General features: G+C 41.5%; 1 protein-coding gene across 7 annotated transcripts in view; it reads right to left on the minus strand.

Annotated features, from left to right (window-relative positions):
* The window catches only part of PLCB1 (phospholipase C beta 1), a 535,828-nt gene that overhangs the window by 81,991 nt on the left and 443,837 nt on the right, over nucleotides 1-10,000 (minus strand). For all 7 annotated transcript variants that reach the window (XR_011557370.1, XR_011557371.1, XR_011557369.1 and 4 more), the window contains exon 24: nucleotides 3,676-3,808. Coding sequence is in view for 4 of the 7 variants with exons in the window: in XM_070732668.1 (XP_070588769.1) it covers nucleotides 3,676-3,808 (133 nt within the window). In the remaining 3 variants the exon portion in view is untranslated. The remainder of the gene's footprint in view (nucleotides 1-3,675; nucleotides 3,809-10,000) is intronic.

Below are 10,000 nucleotides of genomic sequence, written 5' to 3' on the forward strand. Positions count from 1 at the left end.
TGACTGAGGCTTCGATGTACGCACTATGCTTTTTGTGACTTTAAATACAGTCTCTTATTTTTCATTTATATTAGCTGCTTTGGAAGCTTCATAAGAGAAAAGTAGGCTAAACAAATTTTAAATACATCCCTGGAGCAGATGATAGAAAATTGCCCCTTGTTCTTTTTCTTAATGTATGAGTATATATTTAATGTTAAATTGGGGCTGTACTTGGGGCTGTAAATTGTACCAGCACGCGAGTCACATTATATATCTCTGTCTGCACCTATTCCATGCAGGATGAAGAAACTTTTGTCCCTGTTATCTCTGGGATAGTAAGAGCATTTACCTGCATACCTCCATTACTAAAGTGGTCCAAGCCACTTAGGGAATCACTTATTGAAGTTGAGGTTGGGTGTTCAGGGAGATCGATACTTACAAGCCAAATATTGCTGCTGTTTATCTCAATAATAAATAAATTATGCATTAATCCTCATGGTTATTCTGTCCCATGAATGTAAATAGCAAAAAGGCTTGTTGCCTCACTCTTTCACTGCTGCTTGTTTCAATGACTGCTAGAAGGTGAGGCCAGCCATTATGATATTTCACACTAATGTTGCCTATATCGCAAGACTTGGCCTCAAAATGATGCTTGCTCTAAGTCTGTCCATTTGGGACTTAATGCAGATGACATTGAGCTGGGAGGTAACTTGTACTCTCAAGAAGATAAACTGGATGGGTGGCCCATCCTTTTAAACCTATCCCTAAAATTGGGTTATGTCAGATTTCCCTTGCTCAGGTGCTCTGCAGATTAATGGATTTCAATTCTCAGAAGAGATGAGAATCTAAGGACAGCAAGAAGTAATTTTGTTTCCCTTTCTCTCTCTCAGACATTGTTCTTCAAAGTTTCCCATATCCTTTTGAAATAAAAGCAGGGAAGAAGATGCTTCTGTAGGCAATAAATACTTTGTGAAATCTTTGCAAATGAAATTGCTGATGTTCACTCTGAAATGGCTGCTGCTTGCTCAGTTTAATAAAATAATCCCATTGTAAGATTATGTGGGGTTTCTTTGTGGAACCCAAAGAAACAATTAAGAATTAAAAATTTACTATACATTTTTAAGGTATGAGTGGTGCCCTTTAAACTTGATGGAGGCAATGATAATTTTTCTCATGATCATCTCTTAATCCGGAAGCCTGGATAACTTCCATTCATTCTACAATCCTAATTTTCTGATAGATTTTGCAGAAGGTGATAGGATTTCCAGTTACAAAAGTTCTAGAGGTAATGAATTATCTGGACTTCTTCAGTTATAGTCCAGACTAGGGCATAGGACTGAGACAGCATTAATTGCTTTGGTGGATGACCTATCTAGTGTGTCCTGTTAGATAGCTTGGTAACACTGACTATCATGAATCATGGCATCCTTCTGAATTGCCTGCAAGGATTGAGGGTTGAATGCAATGGGTTACAGTGATTCAATTTCCTGAGTTGATGGTTTCAATGGGTGATCATGGCAGAGGAATATACTAGCCCATGGTTGCTCTAATATGTAGCAGTCCTCTCTCTCTTCCATGTTATTAGTATCTATACAAAACTGCTAGGAAAGCTCATTCATCCATTTGAGAGAGGACCTTCAATACATTGATGATACCCAGTTACACTTTGCCTCCAAGGTCAAGGTGGAGATACTGTGGTTCTTACTTAGTGCCTGGAGCAGGGGTAGGCAAAGTTGGCTCTTCTGTGACATGTGGACTTCAACTTCCAGAATTCCTGAGCTAGCATGGTTGGCTCAGGAATTCTGGGAGTTGAAGTCCACAAGTCATAGAGGAGCTAACTTTGCCTACCCCTGGCCTGGAGGCTATGAAGGGCTGGAAGAGATTGAAGAAACTCAAAATGAATTGCAGGAAGATGGAGTTGCTCTTCATAATTGAACAATATGGCTCAATTTTGGCACCAATGTTAGCTCTGTATGGACGACAGATCTATGACTTTGGGCATTCTCTGGGCTCAGAGTTCTTGCTTAAGTGATAAATGGAAGCGCCTTCAACCCCCACCTGACTTGACTACTGCAACATCCTCGATATGGGGCTGCCTTTGATGTTAACTAAAAATGCAATTGCTGTAAAACACAGTGGGTCTCACAATTAATATTGATAGGTATGACAGAATCTCTATATAGATAGCATGCAAGCATTTGTATAAATAAATAATAGCTGTGTAAAGACTTGTTATACCTAACTGATTTTATAGTACCTAAGGAAAGCATAGATATAATGAGAGAAAACTGTTTTTAAAAGAAGTCCACACATTTAGAGATTTTTGAGTGTTAAAACATTATTCTGGGGATTAAAATGTCTTAATCCTGCATTGGATATTGTTAAATCCTCAGGCTTACCACTTATAATATGTTCATTATTTCTTTCATGATCTGCTAAAGATGGAGGCTCCAAAGAACGAATCGTGACTGTCCTATCCTTGCTTAGTCCTAATTATTATTCCTTGAAAAGTCTAAAAGGTCACATGCTGGAACTGAGTTCTTTAGCAGGGTCAGAGTATCATGACCTCACGTTTTATTCTTGAGTCACACTGGCTCCAATTATCCTGGAACCAAACTTTTACCTAATAGCTTCAACTGTAGCAGCAGTAGCAGCAGCAACAACAACACAACCAAAATCTCTCTAACAAATGGTTTCCTAGAGCAGTGTTTCCCAACCTTGGCAACTTGAAACTATTTGGACTTCAACTCCCAGAATTCCCCAGCCAGCGAATGCTGGCTGGGGAATTCTGGGAGTTGAAGTCCAGATAGCTTCAAGTTGCCAAGGTTGGGAAACACTGTCCTAGAGCCTATAAACTCTGATCATATTCTTGATAAAGCACTAAAAAGGTACAGGTAAAGGTTCCCCTCGCACATATGTGCTAGTAATTCACGAATCTAGGGGGTGGTGCTTATCTCCGTTTCAAAGCCAAAGAGCCAAGTACTGTCCAAAGACATCTCTATGGTTGCTATTACCTTACCACCAAAGCCGGTCCCTATTTTTCTACTTGCATTTTTTTACATGCTTTCAAACTGTTAGGTTGGCAGACTTATCTTGTTATGCAGCACGAGGGATTCAAACCACTGAACTGCCGATTTTCAATCAACAAGCTCAGTGTCTTAGTCACTGAGCCACTGTGTCTCTTTCAGGTAAAGCAGTATAGAGCTGGTTTATATAGGACAAAGCCAAATTCTGCTATGGAATGTATTAACATTCTCTATCCGGTCTCAAAGCCCACCCGTTCATCTGATCCTTCATGAGCTTTCTAGTTAAGCAATGATAGGCCATTGCTCAGAACCAATGTAGTTATCTGGCCTATATTTTTTTATAATTTCATTTCTCTGACAATCTTCCTTCCAGGGATTCCTGCTACAGAACACAGAACACTGAGTCTAGTTCTTTCTCTTCTTTTCTTTTTTCCTTCCTTCCTTCCTTCCTCCCTCCCTTCTTTCTTTCTTTTCTTTCCCCCTCTCTTTTCTTCCATGCTGGAAGATAAGAAATAGAGATTTTGTTGCAAGTATTGCTTTTCAATCAGTCACAGATATAGATGTACTCATCAAAAGTGGTGCAATTATTTTTTCTGGCCAGGAGAAATTTAGCTCCCCCGCCCCGATAGAATAATATCCCCAAAATCATGCACTATAGTATAATTCTTACCCAGGGTTGGTTGGCTTGGAACAACTTGAGTAGAAGATTTAGGAGTGAGAGATGTAGTGCAATTTACTCCATTTTCTGCTGGTGTAGGTTTAGGTTCATTGTGGGCTTCTGAAGGTACATCTCCTTGTTCTGCCTAACAATGCAAAACATTTCCCATAAAATATAAAAAAGGATTTGTGGTTAGAGAACTTGCATGAGGTTTTTACTTTCAACGTGTACAGTATAGATTCCACCTATAACAAATGCTGGTATTCCAACAATTTATTCAAATTGTTCCTTGTTAAGAAAATTGTACCTCGTCTCATTTCACCATCAAAAATGGCTTTCATAATAAAATAAATCTAACTGTCATTATTACCGTTCAAGTCTTCTGATTACTTACAGGGAAATGGAGATTTTTTTAAAAAAAAAAAAACTTTAAATAATAAAGTTACCATTTTAACAAATAATTAGGAACAATCCAATTTCAAAATTAATATATAATTAAATATACAGAGACCCCCATTTAGAAAGCTGCAGAACCTATTATAGATCACGTTGGTAAAATACACCACTAATTTTAGCTGTAAAAAATCACCATGTCAGTTAACCCTGCCAATGGAAAATGATAGTAACACACATTTGAAAGTCAGTTTCTTTAATGGCTTTCCATCCAAATTTATTATCCCTGAAATTGAAAAGAAAACCTAGGCTTAGGCATGCCAGTAAGTCAAGATCATCCCATTTCTGCCTATAGAGCTCCGTAAGCTACTAGGTTTTAAGGTAATAACTACAACGCAAATACAAGGACATCAGCAGAATGCACCAGTTACTATTTAACACCATATGACAGAGAATGATTTCTTTCGCTTTCCTTTCCGGGTTGTGTCCCAAAAGTCTGATTACTAATTCACCACTGAGGCACAGCAATAGTTCCCAGGACAGCTCGCCCATAATATATTCAACAGATAAGCTTACGTAAACAGTACCTCCATCCTTGCCGCATGCTTGGATGACTATGCCTGTACCGTTCAACCTGTTTAAACATTCCCCACAACCTGTACTTCCTTTACCAGCTCTCAATGCCCATGTTTAGAGCTCATTCCTTTTTACTAGGCACTAATCCTCTCCCCCTTGCTTAAGGTGCTATTTATCGGAGGAGAGTGAAGATTCCTGCTACACAAATGGAAAGGGGAAGAAGATCCATAGTTACGGAGCACCGCTAAAGCAGTTTGCCTCCTTGAGGTACGAAAATTTATATCAGGAGGACCTGTTGCCATGGTACCTTGCTGGATTAGCTTCTCTGGAGGTTTTCATTAACATTCTTCACCGGTAATAAACTGATGGGAGGGGGAAAGAGACAGCTCTTTTCTCAAAACCCTTCACCTTTTTAACAAGAATGTATAGGTTGAACAACAGTGGGGCATAAATGAAACTTTTTGCAGATCTGAGCATTACACACTACAGATAAGATTTTCCTCTCTGCTTCAATTCAGTACCTCAGAGGATAGCAGGCATAATTTAGCTCTGACTGTCTATGCCTTAAATACATCCAGTCTTTCAAATGTAGGAATTATCTGTTTACATTTCCTCCCTGAAAAATTGAGGTGAGGTAGCTAACAAACAAGTCTATATTGGATTTTGTTTGTTGGCACCTACTGAATAAAAGGAAGAACAAGAAAAAAAAAAAGGTAATACAGTACAATATATAAAAGCTTGGCAGCTTTGCAGATTAAACCAGGTAGCTCATAGAGAGAGACGGACATTTATTTTGTTCTTCATTACAAAGATATTTATTTTGCTGGAGAGAAACTGCTTATAGAAACATTGATGTAATGCTGAATTACAGCCAGAGCAATTGTTTGTGGAGGGATCCCTCACCTGGCACTGGAATATAACTGCATCTGGAGCAAGGCAGCAGATTTATCACACAGTCTAGTGCGCATAAAACAAGGTGAGAAAGAGGAAGATGATTTCCTTGGGGATGGGGGAATCTTAACACCCAGGTGTTCAGATTTGCAGAATTATGACTATGCCACACTAACTTAAGCATGGTTGATGAAGATGAATAAAACAATTGAGCAGCGCTTTATCTTTCTTCTCCTAATTTGAGATTTGCTGTGGTTTGCATTTTTATTTTTGGAAGCCGTTGTAATTGAACAAATATTCAATTACAATAACTGGAGGAAAAAATCTGTATGAAGAGGGATGGAAAATATAACTAAGTAATCAGATATTATAGACAGGAAATTTGGGGGGAAGGCCTATTGATTGAGTTATTTGAAAGGTTTACTTAGTACACATCGGGATTTATTTATTTATTTATTTATTTAGTTAGTTAGTTAGTTAGTTAGTTAGTTAGTTAGTTAGTCCAATACACAATACACATTGAAGATAATAGATATGTAGTAATATAAATAAAGAAAAGAATAGAAGAAAAGATATAAAAGTATAGGTGAACATATTTGAAAGGAGGAAAAGATAAATGAGATAAGGAGAGACAATTGGACAGGGGACAGAAGGCACACTGGTGCACTTATGCACGCCCCTTACTGACCTCTAAGGAACCTGGAGAGGTCAATCATGGATAGTCTAAGAGAAAAATGTTGGGGGTTAGGGGTTGACACTACTGAGTCAGGTAATGAGTTCCACGCTTCGACAACTCGGTTGCTGAAGTCATATTTTTTACAGTCAAGTTTGGAGCGATTAATATTAAGTTTGAATCTGTTGCGTGCTCTTGTGTTGTTGCGATTGAAGCTGAAGTAGTCATTGACAGGTAGAACGTTGCAGCATATGATCTTTATATATGATTTATATCCCTTTTCCCAATACGTGGATTCTGTTTAACTGATCTCTAACCATGACTCAGTTATCCAAGACTTTGGAAGCTTTGACCAAACACCAGTTAAACAATTAGTCGTGGGATCTAATATTTTCAACAAAGTGATAAACGTAGTGCCATGAAGTACATCCCTTTAGTATGTGTGCATAATCTAAGGATACGTGTGCAAAAGAGATGGACTTTGTGGCACAATGGCATGACACTGTCTTTATTGGTCGCCCCCTTGCCCTCTCACCCGGCCCCTTGTATGTGGAGGGGGATTTATTTATTTATTTATTCAGGCATATATGCTGCCCAACTCCCAAGGGTCTCTGGGTGGCTCACAACCAAAGAATAAAATGTTTCTGTTACAGGCAATTTGTTTAAAGACATTCATGGGACTCAAGGAGAAAATAATATTTTTGGAGAAGACTACTGCACTTTGTTGTTTTAAAAAGTTGATAATTATTATGAAAAGTATTTCTTTCCAGTCATGAAAATTAAATTAAATGTGCTGTTTTATGTCTAAGCTTTTAAAAAACTTTTTTTATAGAAATTCAAATATATATAGTAAAAGCTGGCTTGTATACATAAATCAAAATACATGTTGTCGACAGAAACATGCAGAAATATACATTTTATGTTGGGAATGCAACCTTCTGAAGGAAGGCATTAACTTGTGAGGATCAGTTCTCTTATGCTACATTGGCTCCTATAAGAAACATCCATTCTGTTTCTTATGGTAGCCAATTACATTGAATAAATCTACATTACAAGACATGATGGAATTAGATTTTACCTTCAATACAGAATGAATGCAATGGCTAAAACTTTTTGAAGTTTCTGTCACTGTTATTGACATTGGTGGAACATGGGACTGGATGGGGAGAAATAGGTTTGGACTCATCTCAAGTGATTGTGGACCTGGAAACCAACCAAGACTAGAGGTAGATGTATGTCTCTGGAAAGGGTAATACTCTCCCCTACCAATTAACCCGATAGTGTGTAGATATTCCTGGAGTCATAGCTTCCCAGGACAGCTCTTGGGTGCCTTTTTGGGGGGAATGAGGCAGCTTTTATTGCCATCCCTTGTGTCCTTTTCATCACATGGATAAAATATTGTGATATGTTATATATTGGGCTGGTCTTGGAGATATATCTTGAAGCTTCAGGTGGTGTAACCAGGGCCGCCATCAGGAATTTTGGGGCCCCATACAGCCTAAGTGTCTGGGCCCCCCCCACCATTTTAAAACTATTTTAAGTCGCCGAGCCACTCCATCCCCCGGGGATCATTTCCCGCTTCACGCCAAGCGAGGCGGTCCCATAGGCCAGTGTTTCCCAACCTTGGCAACTTGAAGATATCTGCACTTCAACTCCCAGAATTCCCCAGCCAGCAAATGCTGGCTGGGGAATTCTGGGAGTTGAAGTCCAGATATCTTCAAGTTGTCAAGGTTGGGAAGCACTGCCATAGGCTATTTCAGGAACTGGGTTAAGCTGATTGTGTGGACTCATCCAGGAGAAAGAAAGAAGCGGGAGCAGCGAGGGAAAGAAAGAGTCTCCTGGCATCGGTCAGGTGGAGCATGGCTTATTTACGACTCCTTGGCACTTCTCCCTTCTTGGAAGAGGCCTTATTGACAAAACCATGTGCTTTGTAGCAAGGGGAGAGGGGAGGGGGATCCCACACCTGGCAGCCACCGGCGAGGAGCTGGAAAGGACGAGGGGAGAGAAAAAGCAGGGTACCAGCAGTCGGGCGGGTGTCTTGAGGGGGCACTCCCATCTGGAAGGAAGGGAAGAAAGGCGAGGGCGAGCTATGAAGGAAGGAAGGAGGAAGGAAGGAATGGTAAAAGGGGCAATCAAGAGAGGAATGGGTGAATGAATGGACGGAGGGTGGGAAGGAAGGAAGGAAGGAAAGAAAGAAAGAGGGAAGGGACAGGAACAGAGGAAGGGTGCAAAGGAAGCAAGGAAAGGTGTGAAAGGGGAGAGTAAGAGAGGAAGGAGTGAAAGAAGGGAGTGAGGGAGGAAAGAAGGGAGGAAGGAGAAGGAAAGCAAGAAATGGAGGGAGGGAGGGAAGGAAGGAAGGAAGGAAAGAAAGAAAGAAAGAAAGAAAGGAGGAAGGGACAGGAACAGAGGAAGGAAGCAAGGAAACCTATGAAAGGGGAGAGTAAGAGAGGAAGGACTGAAGGAAGGGAGGGAGGGAAGAAGGTAGGAAGGAGAAAGAAAAGAAGAAATAGAGGAAGGGAAGGTAAAAGATAGAAAGAAAAAGAGCAAGAAAGAAAGAAAGAAAGAAAGAGAATGAAAGAGAAATAAAAATAGAGAGGGGGAATGAAAGAAATGGAAGGAGAGAAGGAAGGAGAGAAAGAAAAAGAAAGAAAGCAAGAGAAAGAAAAAAGAATGAAAGAACAAGAGAGAAAGAGAGAAAGAAAGAAAGAAAGAAAGAAAGAAAGAAAGAAAGAAAGAAAGAAATGCAACTCCAAAGAAAGTCTCACTGAGTGGATGCATGAAAAGAGGGACCAGGATCTCCACTTGCCTCCCCCTCGCGCCTCGCCCTTCCCACTCGGCCGTCCGTGCGTGCTTACCTGCTCCCAGCGCCAGCAGCAGGAATACGAGCGAGTAAGCCGGTGCCCGCCCAAAAGAAACCATTGGCTCCGGGTGGCGGGCGGCGTTCACGCCCCCCCGAACCCTCAGCCCAGCACCTCCGGAGGCCGAAAGGCACGGCTCTCTTGCCCTCGCAATCCTCGGGGGGAAACAAGGCCGGCGGAGAAGCCGGCCGGGCTCAGCCCTCTCCCGGCTTCCCCAATTCCGTTTCCCCAGCAGCGCGGCTTGGCTTCCAGAGGGCCGAGACACCCCCGCGGTGACTCCTCCTTCCGTGGCTGCCATCGGGGCTCCCTGCCTGTCTGCCGGCCTCCCTGCCTTCTTTCCTCGCGGGGGTGAGAAGAAGGTGCGGGCCGCTGTCGGAGAAGCTCCGCAGAGGCAGAGTTCATCGAAATCGGGGTTGGGGAGTTTTTGGCGGGCGCCGCCCCCCCCATTTTACAATTTGGCCGGGCCCCTGACGCCACTCTCAGTAGTACCGGCCTATCGGCGGCCCTGGGTGTAACTTGTACCAACCTACAGCAGGTAGTTACAGGAACATCGGGTTTCACCCATGTAATAGTATGAGTACTGTATGCAGATTGCAATGGTTGCCAATTAGGTTTTGGGTGCACGTCAAGGTACTCATGTCTCTTTTAAAGACTTACCTTAATTAGAGTCTGGATATAGCTATGCTTGCCTTCTCCAAAGTGAATCTACCATTTAGAAAGCCCCCAGGCAGTCTGACCACTAAGGGAATATACTTTTATTGGATGGGTGGCCCTATAAGTTATGATCGGGAGTCACTGCTCACAGTCACTAATGCCCTCATCACCTCAAGATTCGACTACTATAATGCTCTCTACATGGGGCTACCTTTGAAAAGTGTTCAGAAACTTCAGATCATGCAGAATGCAGCTGTGAAAGCAATCATGGGCTTCCCAAGGTATGCCCATG

Source organism: Erythrolamprus reginae, chromosome 1 (assembly GCF_031021105.1).
Source record: "Erythrolamprus reginae isolate rEryReg1 chromosome 1, rEryReg1.hap1, whole genome shotgun sequence".
Taxonomy (NCBI): domain Eukaryota; kingdom Metazoa; phylum Chordata; class Lepidosauria; order Squamata; family Dipsadidae; genus Erythrolamprus; species Erythrolamprus reginae.